The sequence below is a fragment of the Schistocerca americana genome, chromosome 2, assembly GCF_021461395.2.
Source record: "Schistocerca americana isolate TAMUIC-IGC-003095 chromosome 2, iqSchAmer2.1, whole genome shotgun sequence".
NCBI classification, from domain to species: Eukaryota; Metazoa; Arthropoda; class Insecta; order Orthoptera; family Acrididae; genus Schistocerca; species Schistocerca americana.
The window spans coordinates 278,583,272-278,607,241 of NC_060120.1; the positions used below are offsets into that span (position 1 = coordinate 278,583,272).

Genomic DNA, 23,970 nt, shown 5'->3' on the forward strand with positions numbered 1-23,970 from the left:
ACCTTGGTCCACGTGTGGCAGTTCTCTCTTATTGTAGAGAAACTGCCAAATTCAACAAACATGAAAAAAGTGTCAGTAGTCAGTCAGAATAAAGAAAATAAACCACATATGAGCTCCATTACAAATGAGACCAGTGGCAGGCTCAAATTTGTTGGCATTGAGAAACTGTAGTATCCTTAAGCTTTTACACGAAGTGTTAGTGATACTTCATTCACTATCTGGTTTAGCATTATTTCTCAATCTTTTTTTTTTTTTTTTATTTATTCAGTCAAAGAACCATTTTAGTACATTGTTTATAGTCAATACAGGACAGGGATAAATAAAATTTGATTACTACAATCATTGCGACCAGTGCTTATTCAGGTTTAAAAGACCTATAGAATTAGACACAACCCCTCAGCTGTAGCAGACTGATATATGGCACATACACACACCAAACAGAAAAGTGTTAAATAGTTTCCAAGGTCTCTGGCTCTACTTCTAGTAGAAAGTGTGTGTGTGTGTGTGTGTGTGTGTGTGTGTGTGTGTGTGTGTGTGTGTGTGTGTGTGTGTCTGTGCACACGCAACACTTTTGATTGTGGGTGAATGAGTGTACCTTCTACTATAAGAAGAGCTAGTGAAAAAGTTTTCTTAGGGGTGTGTGTGTGTGTGTGTGTGTGTGTGTGTGTGTGTGTGTGTCACATTTGTCAGCTGTAGGTGAACTGTTGCATTCCCTTATTTTATTTATTGTTCCAGCCAGGAATTTCAGAGTTTTTCACTAAAATAATCCAATTTTTTGAAAATATAATTGACTAGAAACAAGTCTACTCTCAAAGTGACAGCAGGAGTGCGAAATATATAACTTCAGGAGATATGAAAGCTTTTGGAACTAATGGCTTCTTCTTCTGGCAGAAGGATTGAAGGGGGCAAAGGAAAAGGAGTGGTGAAGTGTAGGGAATGGGGAATTACAGAAAAATTGAGCAGACCTCCAGGTCGGGGGATGGAAGTCTTTTTTTTTTTTTTTTCATCCTAGTATGTATCCCCTAACCCAGGGTTGTGGGTGGCTTTTCTGTTATTGTCCCACTATCTAAACTTTGCCACTCGTTTTTCCTTCTTTTCTGTTCCTTCCCCTTCAACCCTTCTGTCAAAAGAAGCAGCCATGGGCTGCAAAAGCTTGCATATTTCCTTAATTTTCGCATGTGTTTGCTCCTGCTACAATTTGCTGAGTATGTTGCTATTCAGATTTAATTGGATACTTTTACAAGGGTTTTGGTAACATAACTAAAAACTAAGCATTTTCTTTTTTAGTTCCAACATCAAAGAATTTCACTGCTTATAAAACTTTTAGGTTCCTTAACTGAAGAGGGATTTTTAGGTTCCTTAACTGAAGAGGGATTTTTAGGTTCCTTAACTGAAGAGGGATTTTTAGGTTCCTTAACTGAAGAGGGATTTTTAGGTTCCTTAACTGAAGAGGGATTTTTAGGTTCCTTAACTGAAGAGGGATTTTTAGGTTCCTTAACTGAAGAGGGATTTTTAGGTTCCTTAACTGAAGAGAGATTTTTAGGTTCCTTAACTGAAGAGAGATTGAATAGCCATTTCAGTGCCTCATGTTCAGCCAGTATCATTGCAAAAATTTCCCAACACCTTCAGGGAGTTGTGAACCAATCCATAATCCACTGGCAAAAATCCAAATGGAAGTTTCATTCGGACTTACCAGGAGATGAGGCACACACCTTCCTAGGCCAATTCAGTAACATAAAATATTTGTGAACAGCAGTTTAAATTGCACTGTTAACTTCTCAACTGAAACACAGTTCATCAACCACAAGTTTGCAAACAGCAGTGCTATTTGCCATCCGTGACTTGATGAATGAGTTGTGAGCTTTGTTTCCATCAGTGCCATGGTCACTGCAAAAAAGTTCTACATGTCTGATCTCTTGTTTCTTTGCTGATAACTGACTTGGTTAGCTGGTTAAAATCATGTGTGACTGAACTCATTTCTTCACAATAATAAGGTATTTTGCAACACAAATATTTCCTTAACTTCCCACCACCACGCTTACCGTGTTGACACCCAGCTATTACACAATTCATTCTGGAATACAAACCCTTTAAAGTGGTCTTGAAGTGGCTGTTAACATTACTGTTATTTATTACCAGTTGCCTTCATTCCACATTTGTAATAATTTGAAGCCCATTTTTGTTTTTTTGTTTGTCCAGTGTGAATCTTAACATAATCAACAATAAGAGTAGTGTATATAGCATTGCATTAGCCATTAACAGGATTGCCACAAGTTTGGGAAATCGGGGAGTATCATGTCACATCAGGGAAATATAAAGCAAACTTAAGAGATAAGAGGAAAAAAGAAAAGGAAAAGAACACCTTTAAAAATCTTTTTCTTTTTTAGAATGATATTTTCACTCTGCAGCGGAGTGTGCGCTGATATGAAACTTCCTGGCAGATTAAAACTCTGTGCCTGACCGAGACTCGAACTCCGGACCTTTGCCTTTCGCGGGCCAGTGCTTTACCATCTGAGAAGAGCTTCTGTGAAGTTTGGAAAGTAGGAGACGAGGTAGTGACAGAATTGGAGCTGTGACGACGGGTCGTGAGTCGTGATTGGGTAGCTCAGATGGTAGAGCACTTGCCCGCGAACGGCAAAGGTCCCGAATTCGAGTCTCGGTCGGGCACACAGTTTTAATCTGCCAGGAAGTTTTTTTCTATTTGTCTCAGTAGATGAAATGGTTTCCTTACTGAGGTGTCGTGCATCACCACTGGCCGGACGCAGCTGTGTGTGTGTGCCACTTCCCTACTCCCTCATTCTTACTGTTTCTCTCCTTCCTACCACTGCCCTCAGCTTGCAATCTGTGCTGCCACCACTTTTTTGCCACTAGCTTAGCAGCTGCCAACAAGAGGTATGGAGTGCCGAGGAGTGGTTTGTTTGAATTTTCAGACTGTAGACACAGTGGACAGAGACAGCGGTCATGTGCGCGAGTTGTCTAAGTGATTATGTGAATATACACTCCTGGAAATTGAAATAAGAACACCGTGAATTCATTGTCCCAGGAAGGGGAAACTTTGACACATTCCTGGGGTCAGATACATCACATGATCACACTGACAGAACCACAGGCACATAGACACAGGCAACAGAGCATGCACAATGTCGGCACTAGTACAGTGTATATCTACCTTTCGCAGCAATGCAGGCTGCTATTCTCCCATGGAGACGATCGTAGAGATGCTGGATGTAGTCGTGTGGAACGGCTTGCCATGCCATTTCCACCTGGCGCCTCAGTTGGACCAGCGTTCGTGCTGGACGTGCAGACCGCGTGAGACTACGCTTCATCCAGTCCCAAACATGCTCAATGGGGGACAGATCCGGAGATCTTGCTGGCCAGGGTAGTTCACTTACACCTTCTAGAGCACGTTGGGTGGCACAGGATACATGCGGACGTGCATTGTCCTGTTGGAACAGCAAGTTCCCTTGCCGGTCTAGGAATGGTAGAACGATGGGTTCGATGATGGTTTGGATGTACCGTGCACTATTCAGTGTCCCCTCGACGATCACCAGTGGTGTACGGCCAGTGTAGGAGATCGCTCCCCACACCATGATGCCGGGTGTTGGCCCTGTGTGCCTCGGTCGTATGCAGTCCTGATTGTGGCGCTCACCTGCACGGTGCCAAACACGCATACGACCATCATTGGCACCAAGGCAGAAGCGACTCTCATCGCTGAAGACGACACGTCTCCATTCGTCCCTCCATTCACGCCTGTCGCGACACCACTGGAGGCGGGCTGCACGATGTTGGGGCGTGAGCGGAAGACGGCCTAACGGTGTGCGGGACCGTAGCCCAGCTTCATGGAGACGGTTGCGAATGGTCCTCGCCGATACTTCAGGAGCAACAGTGTCCCTAATTTGCTGGGAAGTGGCGGTGCGGTCCCCTACGGCACTGCGTAGGATCCTACGGTCTTGGCATGCATCCGTGCGTCGCTGCGGTCCGGTCCCAGGTCGACGGGCACGTGCACCTTCCGCCGACCACTGGCGACAACATCGATGGACTGTGGAGACCTCACGCCCCACGTGTTGAGCAATTCGGCGGTACGTCCACCCGGCCTCCCGCATGCCCACTATACGCCCTCGCTCAAAGTCCGTCAACTGCACATACGGTTCACATCCACGCTGTCGCGGCATGCTACCAGTGTTACAGACTGCGATGGAGCTCCGTATGCCATGGCAAACTGGCTGACGGCGGCGGTGCACAAATGCTGCGCAGCTAGCGCCATTCGACGTCCAACACCGCGGTTCCTGGTGTGTCCGCTGTGCCGTGCGTGTGATCATTGCTTGTACAGCCCTCTCGCAGTGTCCGGAGCAAGCATGGTGGGTCTGACACACCGGTGTCAATGTGTTCTTTTTTCCATTTCCAGGAGTGTATGTGTGCTCTCGTCTTTGACAGAAGCTATTGCTGAAAATTTAGTTGTGCGAGTGTAATTGTCTTTTCTACTTTTCAGTCTGCAGCTCAGCAATCTATACTTTGAGTTGCTACCTGTCCTCACTATTATTGATTCTCGAGAGTATTTGAACAAGTTATCTGTTGCATGGATTGATTACTGTGGTCTAGTTTCATCAACATGCTGTCTATGGCTCGTGAGTAGCTAGCCACGAGTGGATTTCCATGACGGCCCAAAACCACTGGCTGTATGTGCAGGTGTCTGTAATGGTTTGGGCCTGCCAATCCGAAGCCATTCAGTTTCCACTAATGTGCAGGCCCTGCCCATCAGATATAGTCTCAGCGATATGCTAGCAGACCGGGTCTGTGTGTGGGTGTCTCTCTCTCTCTCTCTCTCTCTCTCTGTCTCTCTGTCTCTGTCTGTGTGTGTGTGTGTGTGTGTGTGTGTGTGTGTGTGTGTGTGTGTGTGTGTGTGTGTCGTAATGCAGTAGATTTTCATGGTTTATCCATGGACACAGGACTGTGGTGCTCCTCAGCAGGCCAGAGGCCATTGGCAATGGATTTCAGGAATTTACTGTCTCACTGCTAGCACGGTGTACAGTGTGGCATTTTATAGACACTTTGTTTGTTTTAGTCCATTTGGTGAAAATTGTGGCAGTCACTGATGGTTTGTATGCATATTCCTCGGAAGAAAAATAACAAAATACCTGTAAAATAATAGATATAACACAAGGGTAGTAACCAACCATAACAAACATAGTAGAGCCAACATTTTGTGGGCAGTCACCTACAGTTCTGGTTTATGCAATTCTTCCCCACCTTATACATTTTCTTCAAGTGGCCTACCTTTTTCTGAGGTTGTTTATGAAATCAGTGAAGGTATTTTAAATCTGACTTGCAACTCCAAGGAAATGCGTAATTTTATCACCAAATGTGTTTTGTTTTATTGAAATAAAATAACATCAATGGTCTTAATGAAAAACACATACTGTTTGGCCTGCTCTCTCCATCTAAAAACAGTTCATTACATATTATGTTGATGTTAGTACTTACGATTTATGCTCCCTTCAGGAAAGGCCATCTGTTCGCAAGTTTTTAGGCATTTCTTCATATCCGACTGGCAAGACTGTTTGGTATGTTTGTCAATATGGCCAGCTCTACGTTCTGAATTTTTTCCTACCTGTGAGAAGAGATGATTGTTAATAGGAACTTTTATGAATTGTGAATCGCATGCAGTATTCTCTTCACCACGAATATAAACATTTTGCCATGTAGTCTTTTGTGTTTGCTGCTATCTCTCTAATTTCTGTGTCGAATGTAATGTACACGGGAGACGTCTGCAAAGATTTTCAAATGGAGAAAAAATTTTAGCTAAACTTTCGTTCAGAACATCTATCATACGCAGTCTATTATTTGGTTCTTGTAGATCATTATCAAAGAAAGCAGCAGTGTAAGTAACAACAATTACCAGTCTCTTGACATTGTTTCGCTAATGAGACAATTCCTCTTTTTTTAAGCGGCAGTAGCGCGCACAAAAGCAAGCCATGCCGGCGAGCGGTGACTTGTCGTAAACACTCATTATGAGAATGCGACAAACAATGCATGACACAGTACAATAATGCGTTTTCAGCGTAGAGTAACGTAAACACCTATAACACAGAGAACGAAACTTATCAAAGAAAAATAAGCAACCGATTCAAACCAGACGAAGCACGTGAAAAACGAAGGGTATTCGTATAAATACGGATGGAGCGCCTGATGCATAGCAATGGCTACCTGGTAAAGCTTAACTGCTAAGCTTACGACTCGAACCAAACTACTGTAGCTGTATCGTCATTCATTCGACCTAAATTGTCTCGTATTACAATAGATCAACTTTGTTTCGATTTGGAGGTGCGTCCTAAAACTTTTCTCCCCCCCTTGAATTTCGAGTCTCAAATTTCAGGTGCGGCTTAGATTCGAGTAAATACGGTAGGCATTTGGTGCATTGGGGAGAGCTTGCTTTCTCCTACCAAATAAACTTCAGCAAGTTGGTTGCAGAAAGCTACTTCTGCAAGTTTTGCATGGGAACATCCTCAGCAAGTAACTACTGCAAGTTTGGTGTACTTGCAGAAGCAGCTTAAAGTTTGTGGATGTGGGAACAGCCCTCATCCCCACCTAAGAGATATGCTTGTTGACTTTTCGTCAGGGCACTAATGACCATGATGTTGAGCGCTCTCCCTCCACCCAAATCATCATCATAAAGTTTGTTTCTTGCATATTGCTGCAAGTACTTCGTATTCAGTACTTGTAGAATAATGTGTGTGGGAAAGAAGAATGGCACAGGCAAATGAACTGCCAGTGGAACCCATAAATATGTATACTTCACCTCTGTCAACCAAGGAAGTGTGAAAAAATTGATTATTTATTTCACCAGAAAGGAAAGTAGAATGGCAGTGCACACGCGCACACACACACACACACACACACACACACACACACACACACACACACACACACACATTCAAATTTTAACTGATTTTTAGTCTAGTGCAAACATACAGTAAAACCTCATTTTTATGTTTCCGCATTTTAAGTTTTCCACATGTTTGTTCATTTTTTTGTTCCAAACAAAAGTCTTATTCTCTCAGTACAATGCTTTCCCATCATTAATGATTCTGTTTTACAGCATTTCTTGCATTTTAAGTTTTCTGTCGCATTATCATTCTCTTTGACATTGATTTTCATATAGATTTCTGCAAAAAGTGCATAAAGTTCCTGCTCAGCCAGACTTGGAACAAAGGAGAAAACACAATATGCAAATTTGTTGATTGCATAACATAGTGGTAGAGCAATAAAACAGATTTACATTGTTGATGTGTTGTGTCACAGCCAAATTGATTATAGGTTTGCAGTATTTGGAAGGGTGAGAAAGTATCGGAAGTCACTGCTTTAATGATGATCACGATCTGACAATAGTGGCTCTAGCAGCAACCTTCCTTCTGCTCATTGAGTTCTATTACGAAAGCTATAATATAATTTGTCATTTATACAAAGAAATGCTTCTTTTGAAGGCATCCATCTGTATAATGGGCTTTCACAAATCATTACTTAAGCATGAAATGCGCTAATCTGTACTAGATTTGGTTGTAGGGTGATACGGCCTGACGTCAAAAATAAAAATTCCTCCTCAAGGTGCTCCATAACATGACAATTTCCACCCTCTTTCTCACCCACTACATCCCTGACCGTGGGGGCAACAAGCTGTAGATTTCGAGCCTGTTGTCCTGCGTTTATGAAGGCTGCCAATTCATTGTTTTAACTAGTATTATGTTATTTACCATAGTTTCATAATGATTATCAATGATAAGTCTCACTTTAGAACACTAATATCTTTTTGATGTGGTTTCACGAAAGACGTTTGCTTACTTGTTTTATTTACTCTATTGGACACGATCAGAACTAAGGCATTTATTTGTTTGTCAGCATAGCATAGCACACACGCGCGCGCAAAAGTCGTTTGTGAAACCACATGAAACAAAATTTTGTTATAATGTGAGACAGTGATAATCATTAAAAGAATTACTGTAAATAAGACTTGTAACGCAACACTGATTAAAACATTGAAGTTGGCAGTCTTCGTAAATGGAGAACAACATGCACGAAAGCTACGGCTTGTTTTCCCCATGCTTTCCTTTATTTTACATTTTCTGTGTTTTACACTTTCTGGTCAGTCCACTGAAAAAGTTAAAAGTGGGTTTTACTGTAAATGCATTGTTAGTGGAATGTGTGCGAAAAATACAGTCATTAAAAGGTGATCTCTTGGTTCTCACTTTTTTCACCTAAACATTTTTCTTAAAGCTCTGATTTTTGTCACTATTTTTCTTCAATGGTAATTCAACAACGATGGCAGCTATCCTGCTTTTTTAGCGTGACTGTATAGATGTCCACAAATTTGCGTGATGATTGTGATTTAACTTTATGCTGATGACAGCACTGTGTGCTCTAAGCCAAGAGCTGTATATTCAGAAGACAGTGTGTTTTAAGATTACAGCTTTATTTTCCTAAGAAGAGAGTGTAATGTAAATGTCGATAACCTTAACTCTTACAAGTAGTAGTTGATATTTCTTAAAGTTTGGCTAGAAAATTTGCAGATACCTTTCGTATAGTCCAAGAAGATAAAATTAAATAGATCCTACATATTCTTAAATGGGTCATCATCACAGTCCATTGTTGATTGAAATGGGAATATGTTAATAGTGATACAATTATTGTCTGAAAGGGGAAAATTTTAATGATAAAATTAATGTCCCCTTTGTCATTCACTTGTGTAATTGTGTAGATGCAATGTGACTTCGACCAGATGTCATTGACACAAGCATTTACTGCTAAAAATGGGGTGAGTTTTTTGTACTGTTTAAAGAAAGTGGAACAGCAGTGTTGCTACCATGTCCTTGTTTGTGTACTATAACCAGAGTGAGAGACTGCTGAACAGATAGACAAGTTGCAGGTTTATGCATAAGTCATATGGTGTTTCTGTAAAATTGTTCCAGCACCAGCTCATGATGCTTATGGTGGTGGTTACAGCAGTGGTGCTGGATACAACACTGCATCTGGTTATGATGATAGAGGATATTCAACAGGTGCTTACGGTATGTATACATCAATTATAACATCATGAAACCATTAATAATTGCAAGGATATAGTTCAAAGGAAGGTCACTGAAATTGTTGACAATAGATTGTTAAAGTCAATTGGCAAGTGTCTTAAGACTTTAGTTTGATGGAAACTTAATCCTGCAAAAGATGTGCACAAAATTCAAACAATAGACTTCCTTTGAGCTTTATGAATGTAGATTGAATAGCTTAACTTTAGGCTTCGGTTGTCATATAACACTTTTCTTGGACGATTTGCCTTCAGCAAAAATAATGCGGCCATTACTGAAGCCATAATGTTCTTTAGTTTGTGTTTGTTGATGCATCAATTTGGAGAACTAATGTCGGGGAAGTTCGTGAAACAAGACAAATATGACAAATGGTGCTGATGTTACCTTCTTATAAAAACATTTTGCAAAGCTGTTGTTGAAAGTGAATGGTGTATTTTTACCATTACGATTAAATTACACTTGAAATTTTTTAGCTGTGATGATGCAAAATGCAAGTTGACATATCATTTTAGCAGTCAGAAACGAAGTTACTTTGTACGAGATATGTACTGTAGGCATTTTGTATCAGTGGGGATACAATAAAATCCACGTACAACAAAAATACCCAGAAATTGTGTAAGCTTCATGAGGCAAGAATATGAAAACAGTTGATGTATAACATAATTACTGGTCAGTTGTAGTGAGCTGAGAACTTTGTGCTTAGTCTTGTTAGGAAAAGTACAAAAAAGAAGCATTTAAGTAGATGTAACAAACCCTAAGCTGACAAGGCTATTTTGATGAAAAAGTGCTAACCACGTGATAAAGGTGTGAAAAGTACAAAACGTGGAAAAGTCATAAACATACTTTGCTGAACAATGTAGTCTCGAATTACCTGTAGTGATGATGATAATAAGTGTTTTGAAGACACAGTGAAGATGGTACAGTAGGAAAATGTCAGAATAATGGAGAACTTCAAAAATGCTTGTTATATTTAATCATCCATGTCATTCTTAACAAACATAAATGCACTCACTGCCTCTGGTGATATATTTCCAACCTTTACTTGATTTCAAAAATTTCTTCTTTTTGCTGTTTTAGTATTAAGAGACAAATTAGAAAGGAAACAATTTTAAAAGATTCTATGTTGGTATTGAATTTATTGCAGGTGGCAGTTCTGCTGGCTATGGCCAATCACGTGATTATGGCGGTCAGTCACGCCGCTACTAAGAACAAACAAAATGACTCAGTGTACTGTTATGGCCCTTAACCTGATAATGGTGTGATTAGTGAGGCCATTGAGTATCTGATTTCTTGCAACTTTGTGGTGTCCCTAACAAAAGTGATGTTTAAAGTAGCACCTTACAGTTTTAAGACTTTCTTGCTATTTTAATGAAAGGAAGATCTGAACTGATTACCCCATAGGTTCTACAGTTTCTTTAATTAATGTAGAGTTGTGGTTTCTAGTGCAGCATACTTCAAGAAATGTGTAGATTGTGGGTATTTCTTCTTACTGCAAGGTGTCTTTTAGATTATACATGTATAAGAGTAACTGTGGCATGACAGATGCCAGTAGTAATTTATTTCGAAGATTTTTACTTAGTTCTTGGCACACAAAATTTATACACACTTTTTTTCTTTCACTTGACTGTTGGCCTGCATTTGTATCATAAGTAAATTATCAGAATGACAGTTAACAGTTCTGTTATATAGTGGAGTAATGTCAGATGGTATTTGGAATTTGTTGAATTCCATGTTTCATAGCCGCCTTTAAACATTGTAATGAACATGACAACATTCCAGCAGTTTTTGTATTTATTTTTGAAGAACAGCTTGTCAGCAGTTACAGATAAAAGGACAACGAAAAGGATTATTTGAGACAGTGGTTTTATTACTTGACAGTTAATAGATCTGTTGATTTGTTTGTATCTAAAAATGTTCATGTTCAGTAATTAAATCAATAAAACAAAAATGACATACTAATAACAAAATGATTTAGAAGTTGTTTTATTTGATATACTGATCATAACCCCATATTATTACATTATCTCAACACTTCACGGTGCAGTGCATAAGAACTCAAATTGGGATGACATGTCTTACTGGTGTTGCAAGAGACATGCCTAAATTATCTTTCAAAATTTATGTACCCAAGCCTATCAATAAAGAGTATTTTTGTGTACATTACTTTCAGTGAGATCAGTATTAAAGTTGGTGTTTTGCAAGAGTAGTTGAAAAGAGATTATACGGTTGTGATCTGAAATCAAATTATGATGATTGAATAATGCAAAATAGTTAGTTTTAAAATTGTCTTCTTGGTGAGCAGTAAATATCAATTGAAAGAAGAGGCAGCAATTAAGAGATTAATTCGTGTATGTACAGACTGGGTGTATTGTTGGAGGGAAGGTTATTCACAGTGAATTGAGAAAGATGAAAATTGAGATTGCAACTTAATGCAACGTCTCCTATTACTACATTAGAAGAAAAACCTATAAGAGTTGAAATATTTCTTCCCATGGGAATGTTTTCACTGATGCTATCGTGGTCTAATTGGTCAGGTGAGTGATCACTGTCTCCATGTTTGACTGAGAAATATGCGTTAAAATGGGTACATTGAATTGAGCCTGTGAGTATTGAGTCCTTTAATACATTAAACATTTTGTAATAAATTTTGACAGCTTATTAAATAATGAAATTAAAATTTATCCTAATTAGTGACAGTAATATATAGACAAGACTATTTATTGCAGTAAGATTAAATGGGTATTATTCAGGTTACAATGATTCAGCAGTGCATACAATGTACCCACCCATTAAATTACATAGTTCGTTGTAACAGGATGGTAGGAGATGCAGTTATTTTGCTAGACACATACAAATCTTTCTAATACATAACTTCAAATTTAGCAAAGTGGGCTGAATTAGTGGTACGTACACTTAACAGCATCAAAATAATACAATAATTTGTCTAGTGCATAAAGGATATTGCGTGCACACACACACACACACACTCACACTAACTCTTCAGTGCTTATAGGGCTGCCCTTAATAATCGTAATGCTGTTATGTGGTAGTTTAGACAAACAAAATTCATTCTGTAATTATAGGTGCTGGTGAAATGTGTACAAAGCTGAAATAATACAATCAAATTAGTCACAATTTGTACACATTTTGACCATCATCCGGTGGGGATTTCTTCAGGGAAGTGAAAGTAAAATTTAGACTGTAAATTGAATTTTTTAAATGCTGAATGCCTAATGTCTGTAAAAAGATGTCATTGATGTTCTGCTAGAGTTTTAGTTGAAGACTTGGTTCTGTTATAGGAAGGTTTAAAATGTCTGCTTAGAATCCAGGTGCACTTGATATACACTGACCAGTAAAAAGAATCTATAAATTTCATTGAACATTTTACATGTCAGACTTTGCTTTCTTAATGGCAATTATTCTGAAGTTTGTTCAGAACTTATACGTAATGTGTTAATGAAAGTTGTCAGATTATCGCAGACTATAATGGGTAAAATAAACTGGATTTATGTAAGTAATTTGTACAAGACATTGTAGCATCTTCAAGGGCACATGTACATTTTACAGTATATATTTCATCTTTAGTGTGTTACACAGGGATGAAAACAAATTAACAAAAAAGTAGAACACCAGGAGATAGTGCACACAAGATACATAAATTCAGGTGAGTGGCAGGTGCATAATATATATAATGGTTTTAAAGTATATTATCAGAACTTGTTTTTCATTGCCACTCTTTTAGAAATATATATAAGGCATTTATTTTGCACTGTATGCACTTAGTGTTTTAAACAATTAAAGGGTTTACTGCAGGGATATACCTGATCACTGTAAAGTAGAATGGAAAGAAATTGTTTGTGGCGCAATCCGTTTTACTAATAAGAATGACAGTCTTGGCCTCATGAAGCAATAAGTTGTAATTAGACAAAGAAAACTATAAAAAGTTTCCATGTTGTTATCAATTTATAGCAACATTCAACTATTACTCTCGTTAAGAGGAAGAGGTAGTAAAGTTGAACAATTTTGGGTTTAAATTTCGCCTATGAGCCTGTTTCTTATGGAAGGGCATGATTACATGTTTGATATTGTATGTAATGAACACCATAATATGTTAAGTTTCTGTCAAGGACTGAAGCCAGCTTTTGTTAAATGGGTATTGCAGCATGCGTGGAACCATTTAACCCATCTTGCTGTTACCATTGGTAAGATGGAGTGGATTACTAGTGAGTTACTACGATGCATCTATGAAATTGATTTGGTTCTCAAGTAGTGAAGCTTGATGAATAAAGATTTGATTGATGCTATATCCAGAATTCATTGAAAGCAGTCAAGTGACAGTCTTGATTCTGTTTGTCACTGTTATTGCAAAGTAATGAATAGTTGAGTGATGCAGTCAGGTTTCCTTAGTTCCGAATATTCTGTTGGTTTCATATTTTAAGTCCTATTCTTTCATAAAATGGTTATTATAAATGAGCCTGTAATTATGTTACAGAATTCATTGGTCTTTTACTAGTTCCATCAAGACAGCTGGATGGCTGGCAAGAAATAGCTTGAACGAAACTCCATGCATGATAAAAAAAGACATTGCACTCTTCATCTGATTTAGAAATTTCAGGAACCCAATTAATACTTTAAAATATTTAGTGACGTTGAAGCTATTACACATGTTATTTTACGTAAAGGCATTAATGGTTACTCATACCGTAGCTGTTCGCGCCTTCTTACTAATTTTTGTTACTTTCTATGACAGGTGTTTGGAGACCTCTGGGATAAAGCATTTCTCACTGCTGCCTCTGCTCCTCTACATGGGAAGAAACATGTAAGCTCCGCAATAGCTTTAAAACTGACTGAAGAACATTGTGTGTGTGTGTGTGTGTGTGTGTGTGTGTGTGTGTGTGTGTTTCTCCCTCTCCTGTGTTGGTACAAACTCGTTCTTATTTTGGACTTTGAAGAATTTTATATGCTAATGTGGAGAAACTTCAAAACACAATGCCTTACTGCTGTAAGTTTATCCAAAAGAGGATGAAGTGGTGTTTGACAGTATAAGTGTAATATTTTGTGTAACTGTATAATATGTGCTGGAAACAAAAGTGCTGCATTACATCTGGTTACAATCAGTATTAAGAGTGTATAACCAGGTGTTCTAGGTTAGTGCAAGTGATCATAGTACCTGAAAATATCTAGAACCTCTAGTACAAGGAATTACAAAAGGGTAATAACACACACACACACACACACACACACACACACACACACACACACACACTGTCTCTTCTTTTGTCATATGTTCAGCACCACTTGCTGTTACTTCAGTTTAGGTAACATCGTCGTGGTTTTTAAAATAAATTTACCTGACTTAAGGCTTAGATATCATACTATTGAAGAAGGATAGGTTACTACTTACCATACGGAGAAGACGCTGAGTCAGACCAGTGCAATGAAAAAAATAGCTACACATTTCAGCTTCTGGCCACAAAGCCTTCTGAAATAGAAGAAACACACATGATCACTATCTCTGCCTGCTGTGGCCAGTAAAGTTAGCTTTCTACATATCTATTCGTGAACAATATTTATACGAGAGATGTTTTCCGTGGTTTGTTCCCTTCATTGTTGACAGACAGACAGGCTTTGTTGTTTCCTTGACTCTCTCTGCTGCAGATTTCTAGGCCTTTGGTATGGAGTGGAGAGATCTAGGATTCAACTAGGTAAGTCAGGGGCACATGAACACAAGCAGCAGCTACTCTGGCAGCAGAATAAATCTTGAGTGCTCGTTGATATTCTTAGGCTTGACAACAGTTAGAGGTTCTTTGAATGCTTACCAGTCAATATACAGAGAATGAAATCTTACCACAGTGGAAAGACACTTCTAATGTCAAGATAGTAACAATAAATGGCTGAAGCATTTGTTACTAAGTCCCTGGTTGTACTTCTCTGTATGGATCCCAAAGTAGAAAGCTTTAAAATATTTGAGATATGGAATGTATATTGAAAAGACAGGTTAGATGTCAAGAAGAGTTTTCAACAGTCTTTATTGTAATCTACAGAATATTACGCCAAGTGACGTCAACAAATTCTCACTACGAAGGTTTGTAGATGTGAGTAACCACCTTCAGTGAAAAACGATAAATCATAACAATTTTTACTGTCCACCCAATTCCAATGTAACTGTTCTAGAATCATTCAAAGAATACTTTTGCTCGGTAACACAGAAGTATTGTGTTCATGCAGTATTAGAGGCAGTTTTAATGTACAGAGTTTAGAGGGCAGTATCTATGGATTTGTTGTAGATGATATGGTCATTCAGTCTGTAGTAGTAGCTTTGAATAAATTTTCCTGTCTTATGCAACTAGTGTGACAAGCCACGTTTAGCAGAAATCGGAGACCTTTTAGCTACAATTATACTTGACCTTACTGTTACTGTAGGTATAAAGAAAGGATTAGCACTCATGATGTCATCATAGACACGATGGTTGCTAATGTTAATAAATCCATCAAGGTGATTTAGTTTTTACGCTGTAGAAGATAAGCAGTAGTTTGCGTCCTACTTCCACAGTAAATGGATGTCACATAGTTCAAATGTGATGGATGTAAAGAAATTGTGGGCAAGTTTTAAGTTATTTGAACATTGTGCTCTGGAGAAATGTGGTGATTCACTGGATTAAAGACACAAAATATATACCATGATTTAATAACAAAATTCAGCAAATGCTGAGAAAATATTGTTGCATTCATGGGTCAAAACAGAATGCTTAAATGTTGACAGCCAACAGTATAACAATTTTTGCAGCTACACCAAGATGAATGCATGAAGCAAGTGCTTCCACAGTCATACTTTAGTGAAAGGTAGTGCCGAGAAGTCTAGAAATTTTTGATCCTATGTAAAATCACTGAGCAGGTCAAAGGGATCTATTCAGTTATTTGTAGACTAATCTGGGTGGCAATATCGCACAGCAAAAGGAAAGCTGACATTTTAAAGTTCACATTTAAAGAATCATCCATGCAGGATTGCGCACTCTCCATTAACAACTGGGGAAACTCCTTGATGGAGGACATGGAAGTACCCATACCTTGCATCGAAAACCAGCTGAAAGAGTTGGAAATATGTTGAGAAATCCCAGTGTGATTTTACAGAGTATTGCTTAGCATTTGTGCCAGATTTGGCTTGCTTTTATTGTGAATCTCTCACCCAGCAGAAGGTCCCAAACAACTGGAAAAAAGTACAGATGACTCCAGTAGCTAAGAAGGGTAAAAAAGAACTGGACCCTAAAAATTACAGGCCAACAGCCTTAACATCAATTTCCTGTAGAATTCTTGAGCATAACTCTTAAACTCAATTACAGGGTGTACATAAAGTGTGGGAACACTTTCAATTATTTATTGCACAAGAACCAAACATTGTACAGATATCACACACACGTAATTTTGTAGAGAAACCCTGGAAGTTTTTTCATGTGTACCACCACAGCGTGGATTGGTTATTTGCCATAGTCAACGCTTGCCACAAACGTGGCGAGTTCAGCTGGCAATTTGCCATAGTCAGCACTAGTTGCAAACCTGGTGAGTTCAGGTGCGGAGCGAGCTTTCTGTGTGTTGGAGTTCGACAAAAAAAGTGTGCTACAGTTGTTCAGCGTACGTTTAGAACCAAGTATGGTAAGAAGCCACCAACAAGGAAGGCCATTTACCACTGGCACAACAAATTCCTTATGACTTTTTGTTTATGCCCAGAAGTGGACGTCCCAGTGTGAGTGAAGTGAATGGGGTTCGCATATGAGAGATATTCATAAGGAGTCCAAAGAAATTGGTACGTCATGCATCCCGTGAACTCGAAATGGCTCCGATGAGAGTGTGGAAAGTCCTGTGACAGAAACTCGATGACAACAAAAAAGATAAGTGTTTTGAGTTTTGTTCGCAGCTGCAGCAATTGAATGAGGATGTGGATGGCATTGTTGATCACTTAATTTTTAATGACAAAGCTACTTTCACACTAATGGGAAAGTGAACAGGCTTAATTGTTGAATCTGGGCTACAAATGCATCAGATTTGAGTGTGATTCCCCAAAGGTAAATATTTTTTGTACCTTGTGTCGAAATCTGTACGGACCATTTTTCTTCGCAGAGAGCACTCACTGGATATTCCTACTTGAACATGTTGCAGTGATGGCTGATGCCTCAAATTCAATTGGACTCTACTTTCATCCTTCAGCAGAATGGGGCTCCACCCCATTTTCGTTGTGATGTTCGTCGGTACCTGAAGATGGAGCTGCCACATCAGTGGATCGGCTGCGCTACAGAAGGGGACAGCTGTTTCATAAAATGGTCTTCGTGATCACCAGATCTCACTTCGTGTGACTCTTTTTCTGTGGGGACACATTAAAGATGCAGTATATGTACTGCCTATACCACATGATGTAGCAGAGCTCTGGGAAAGAATATGGGAAGCAACTGGCACGGTCGACGATGCCATGCTGGGACGAGTACGGCAAGAATTCGATTACCATATTGATGTCTGCTGGGTCACTCACGGTTCGCATATAAAATGTTTGTAAAAAAACTTCGAGTTTCGCTTATGTATGCAATGTGTATGATGTCTGTACAGTGTTTAGTTCTTGTGCAATAAAAAATTGGAAGTGTTCCCGAACTTTATGTACACCCTGTCTAATGAACTTCCTTGGGGGGGGGGGGGGGCAAGTGTGTATCAACAAATAAATACAGATATACAAAGCATCACTAATGCACAACTCAACTTGCTCTTTTCTCGCAAGATATCCTGCGAACTATGGATGAAGGGCAATAGGCAGATTGCATCTAACCATATCCCACTGCAAACTGTTAATGAAAATCAAAGTGTACAGAATTTTCTCAGATATAAGAGTAGTCCGAAAAGTTCAACTAATAGAATTCATCTTGGGTATTAACTGCTTCACCTGTATTTGGTCCTTCATTACTGTACCCTACTGGTTTGGGGTGCTAAAAGCCACATCTTCAGGTGAAATGTGATTAAAACATTAGAGTGGAAAAACTCAGAATCTTTTTTTCCCAACATTCGTTGCCTGTCAAAACAAAACACTGCTAAAAGGCAGTATGTTATGGGTTAAAAACTGCCAGATTCCAAAATAGTGTATCGGTCCAAAACAAATCATAGGATAGTGATAGAGAGAGCACGCAGCCAAGTCCCCCATACACGGTTCCATATAGATCAGAGAAGCAATCATTCTCTCTTAAACTTAATTTTTGGAATTGTCCACATTGTCTGGGTGTTCTTAGTGTCTGTGCCAGTTTTCTTGTACTTGCATCTGACCCTAGTAGGTGGTGCAAGAATAAAAATTGCAGTGCAAGTCCTTGTGTATGCTACAGGTCTCAGGGTGACTGGACTTCTTATGTATACTACCCAAGAGGAATATTTAGGTGTAGATCATAAGCATTCATAGGTAGAAGTCTTATAAGAATTACAATCTTCATTTGTCTTGAGCGTTTACATTGTAGTATTTTATACACACTGTTTATAGATGTTAGGCACCTTCAAGGGGCCTCACCAAGGCATAAGTGTTGACATCCAGCAAGTGCTAATGCACTCACCTTACCAAGCCTCGCCCCCCCTAGTACGTTGAGTTACTGTATACACAGCATGTGCATAGATGACAGATCTGGGCACACAGTGTGTTTTTCACACTGCATAAAATGTTTATAACACACATTACTATCTCTCACCAGGATGTGCATCCTCATTGGAACATGGTCATTCTCACGAATATACTATGCTGGGACAGAAGCCTCAACTAAGACAAAAAGTGTCGTGCAAAACTCCTTTAATGCATACTTTTCAGTTAAATGTAATCTATGTGATACCATGTAACAATTTGTTATCCATTTCATTTATTCTCAATGTATGGAATGTTTTCTTCAAATGTTCATGCATGATCATTTACTTGGTCTCAAGAGTTATCATGGAAGACGTGTGTCGTAATTAACCGTGATTACCAGTATCCTTAATTTCATACCATCCAAATCTCAGAGTTGAAAATATCAGCAGAATACCACACATTGGTTTGCTCCTAACTAGTTTGGATATCTGTTTCAACAGAGTTATCATTTGTCACACAGCTTGTCCTTTCCAACTTTTGAGAAGACACTGTCTAACCATTTGTTCTTTCAGATGAAAACGTCCCCTGTTCATTCCATACCCCAAGAAGTTCAGGTATCTCTCTGTGGATTCACCTAATCAAAGAATTTGACGTCTATAATGTATAACTATCCCCATATTCCTGTACAGAAAATAGGTAAGGCCATTTCTTTTTTGACTGCACCTGACCTCAGGTGTAAGACAGCCCCTCTATAAGTCTACCTGTCCATTTCAACTCTCTCAATTGCTTAGAGCAGTTGGCAATTCACCATATAAAATCTGTGTGCACAGTACCTCAGTTTCATTTCTTGCATACCGACAGGAAGGATTTGCTTCATTTATGAATTGTCTTTATCCAGTTTCAAAGCATACTGCATCGTACTGCCTGTACAGAGTTGCTTTTAACTACATGCTTGTTTATGCATCAAAAGACATCTGCTTTAACATATAGCTTTGGTTAACAATATTTCCACTTTAATTTTCCTTTTCTCAGGGTGTTTAGATCCGCTACTATGTTTGTATTTAAAATTATTCTTAGCCAACACAAACAGCTCACTTCATCATTAACATTGCACAAGGTATACAAAGCAAGGGCTGAAATTGCCATTTTAAGCTCTTGAAGGGTCTATGGATTTTATCTTCACGATAAAACCAGCTAGGGTAGTCGAGGTAACTCTTTCTCCCCTCCATTTTCACTTATTTTATAAATCACTAATATCTTAATGTATACCTGGGTGATCAACCATCATTCATGTCTTCTGAGACTGATACAGTATTGTGTTACTTAAATACAGTGTGTTTGAAAAAGAACGATCTAGTTTTAATGTGTCTTAGAATCTGTAAAAAGTGACATACACTATTATTCTAGTCTGTGATGTTTGATTCACCAACTCTCCAAGTTTGGCTCCCCTGCAGTTGGCAGGTCTGCTTGACCTTGAGGCGGCACCAGTGCTTTTTTTTTTTTTTTTTTCTCTCCCTCTCTTTCCTCAGTTCAGTTCAGCCCAGTCTTGTGTGCTGTGGAGAGCAACTATGTGTACTGTGCAACAGAAAACAGTGTGTAATTTGGCTTGTGAAAACTTGAGTTACTCAGCATCAACATGACTCTCCCAAAGTTAATTTCTAGTGTGGTTTGATGGAAGATCGTGTGATTGGTCGTTTCATTTTTCCCCAAGTGGACGATATTGAGGTGGAAAAGGGAATTCTGTTTTTCCAACAAGATTGTGCCCCATCTCATTACAGTAACCATGTGCTTGTGGCTCTTCACACTTTTTCTTTTCGGGCCCCACAAAAAATGTGTACAGTGAAAAGATTAGAGATGTCAATCATTGTCGGGAAAGAATTGTTGCAGCGGTTGGGACAGTTGCACCTGAAATGTTGATGAATATGTGGCAAGAAGTGAAATACCGTCTCGATGTGTGCAGGGCAACAAATGGACCCCATGTTGACGTCTACTAACATCAAACAAAACTTGAAGGAATACTCTTCTGTGATACATACTCATTGATGTAATTTTCATTAATTTCCCTATTAAATTTATACTTAAAACCTGGGAATTCTTTTTCAAACACTCTATATAACATAATTTTTGTGTCTGCTATTTCTATTCCTTGTGTAGCACCTTCTCCCTATTGAAAGCCGAAAGAACAATATCGTTTTATTGATGCGCATCTGCGTTATCAATTTATCAACTTCTCACTAGATGGCACTGCTGTCTTCTGCTCATTACACTTAACGTTAGCATGTCGTATTTCAGACAGTTGCCCTGCACGCTTAGGATTTCTCCTGTTACCTTCATCAGAAATAAGGTAGCCCCAAAAGACAGAACGCCTACCACCACCACTACCACTACCCCGCCCCTATGAATTCATGCTTTTCCTAACGTTCTTCTTTGTGGTGAAGGAAGAAAGTGTCTGGCATTCCGTATTGAATGGACTTCAGTCGCAGACCCCAAAAATTGACCTTAACAAATCTGATTGTAAGTGTGCAGAAGAAAAAAAGAAAAAATAATCAGAAGTCGATGTGTCTATTATCTCAGCTACCTACAAAGAACAGAACATACAAAACAAATAGAAACCCTCCCATACTGTGTTGTTCCTCATAAAAAACTGAAAATCTCGCTTACACACAACAGGATACATGTGTGTATCTTTTCTGTAGGAAACAGACTACATAACTGATCATTCCAGTTATCTGCATAGCAACTTAGTGTTATATTCTTGCTTTCAAAAAAGATACTACAGTGAAACCCCGTGTGCATGTCTGCGCACGCGCTACCTATTTTTGGGCGAAGGCCATACTGTCAGAAAGCTAATTTGTGACAGTCTTTAATTTGTGCCTGTCTGCTACTCGGCATCTCCGCTGTATGGTGAGTGGAAGCTTCCCTTTTGATAATATTGATAGAATAGTAAGGGCTACAGAACATACAACACTGGAGCAGGAAAGAATGTTTCTTGGAGGCTATTTTGATATGATCATATGACGTACCCAACAATTGACTACTGTGGTTGTATTAGCTTGCTTGACTGGAGAAAGTGTTAAATATTTCGACTAACACACTACAAGCATTAAAATGTCACACCCCTTCTACCATTAGGTAGTTGGTCGAAAAAAGAAAGTCGGCTATTGTAAGATCATGTAACCCTTTGGTTCTATAGGATATACTGCTTACAGTTTATATCACTATTATCTCCTGTAACCTTTTGAGATAAGTTTTAATTTCGTGATAGTTTAATTACTTTTTGACTACGAGTCTTCGATTAATAAAATTTATTCATACATTAGTTTAACCGTTGTATATGAACCATTATTAATTCATCCTCGGCACAATGATGTATGCGTAATTTCCAAGGTGCAGTATGTAAGTGCACTTTCTAAAATTAAATATTATTGTGATCAATGAAAGTTGTTCTGGTGGTACCAGGGAGTCCTGTTTACACCGTTGATGCTCCTCACTGAAGTAGTCATCATCTCTTATACCTTGCTTGACTATATACCTCATTAATACCTAAGAAATTAATTGTGAACATCACCCAAGGGTCCTTAATATATTTCACATTGTTCATAATTTCACATAGTTCATACCAAATGGTAATCTGGATAATGCATTGCATTGGGTACATGGTTCTCCGATCCTTTTACATAGTTAATCCCTAGTGGAAATTGCTGTAGAAATAGAACCCACTTCAAGTGATAATACACCAGTCGCCTCTCCACGAGAAAGGCTAATGCTTGATGGTCAGTGTGTGTACATATGTAACTAGTTTCAAACCCAAATCAACATATTCGTCTGTGCTCCAGACAGTGGCACACAATTCTTTCTGTGTGGCTGTATAATTCCTCTAGTGTTTGCTTAAACTAACATTTGCAAATGCAGTTCTTCCTGGGAATGAATGTAATTGCTTAATATTCTGTGGTTCTGGAGAATCTTATAGCTCTTACACTGTTCAGGTCTGCCTTTATACCACCTACCCCCCACTAAATGGCACAAAAACTTAATCTCTTCCCTACCAAAATGAAGTTCTGCTAGATTAATCATAATACCTTCTTCATAAAACTTTTGTGTGGTTCTAGTTAACAGCGTACAATGTTCTCTCCATGTTTTAGACATCAACAGACATATCAACATCATGTGTAAATAGTGCCTGTAGTAGTTCTCTTCCTAACACTTAATCTAGAGCTTGAATAAAAATAGTCAGATATTCAAACCAAACAGAAGTCCTTATTATGAGTTACATGCATGCTGGATGACAGGCCAATGAGAATACAAAGAGGAAACTTCCAGAAAGTGTAAAGTTTCATAATGAAAGTGTGGTTGGAGTTGGTATAGTTGACTAGATGACTAGACTGTACAGTGTTGGAACTGTCAGCCACCTGTGGCCTGTGCATTTCTTGCCATGATCAACGTTCACCTAATTGTTAAGTTACTTATCTCTGAGAAGATTTCATGGCAAGACTTTACTCTCATAGTAGCATATCGGCTTGTTGACAGATTCAGGAGAGGACTGATAACCTCAGATGTTAAGTCCCATAGTGCTCAGAACCGTTAGAACAGATTCAGGTTTCCTGCAAAAATAAAAACTATAATAAAATGTTTTGTTCAAAGTGCAACAAGTCCATATGCAAATGCTGCCAAACCAGAATTTGTCGAATGTTTAAACTGTGAGCCCATCCCACCTTCGACAATTCTTTCTACTCCTTTGTACCAAAATATTTCCAAATATCTATAATCCTAGATAGAAATTGATAGTTCTTACGTTTTTGTTCCTTGAAAGCAATAAGGAAGAAAAGATGCAGAGCATTTTAGTCACACGCTCCGTTTTAGAATCTGTTACAAATGCTCGGTACTTAGCTTATTTGTCAGTAAAAGTAAAAATACTATTAGTACTCCTTTGTTTTGACTCTTGTTTCAATCTTTTTATAAAGGAAAAGCTGTGTGACATTGTTAGACTTAATTGTTTTAATAATGTTTGATGAAATACTGAGGAATTTCTTCCATAAAATTTAAATAAAAAAATTTTATTTCTGAAAATGTTTTTGACAGTGTACTGTTCATTTTAGAGACCAAATTGTCCTTAGGTTACACATTAGAATCTTCCTGAATGTTTTGTTGACATGATCACACCCAACACAACACTAAAATATCAATAAAATGGTGGGTGGTTTTCTACTGTGAGCTAGAAATGACCCACATGGTACTTCTAGGGATACGGAAAAATCTGGTACCTCTGTGTTCAGAGAATTTTTTTTCTACCTTCTAATATTACAGCCTTCTATTAAG

The 23,970-nt window shown here is 38.6% G+C and overlaps 1 protein-coding gene and 1 long non-coding RNA gene across 3 annotated transcripts in view; both read left to right on the forward strand.

Moving 5' to 3' along the window:
* The window catches only part of LOC124595500 (glycine-rich cell wall structural protein 1.0-like), a 60,863-nt gene extending 49,819 nt beyond the window's left edge, over positions 1 to 11,044 (forward strand). The window contains exons 8-9 of the mRNA XM_047134265.1: positions 8,961 to 9,059; positions 10,219 to 11,044. Of these exons, the coding sequence (XP_046990221.1) occupies positions 8,961 to 9,059; positions 10,219 to 10,280 (161 nt within the window). The 3' untranslated portion in view covers positions 10,281 to 11,044. The remainder of the gene's footprint in view (positions 1 to 8,960; positions 9,060 to 10,218) is intronic.
* A 2,747-nt stretch (positions 11,045 to 13,791) lies between these two features.
* The window catches only part of LOC124595501, a 41,674-nt gene continuing 31,495 nt past the window's right edge, over positions 13,792 to 23,970 (forward strand). For both annotated transcript variants that reach the window (XR_006978214.1, XR_006978215.1), the window contains exon 1: positions 13,792 to 13,893. This is a non-coding gene — a long non-coding RNA (uncharacterized LOC124595501). The remainder of the gene's footprint in view (positions 13,894 to 23,970) is intronic.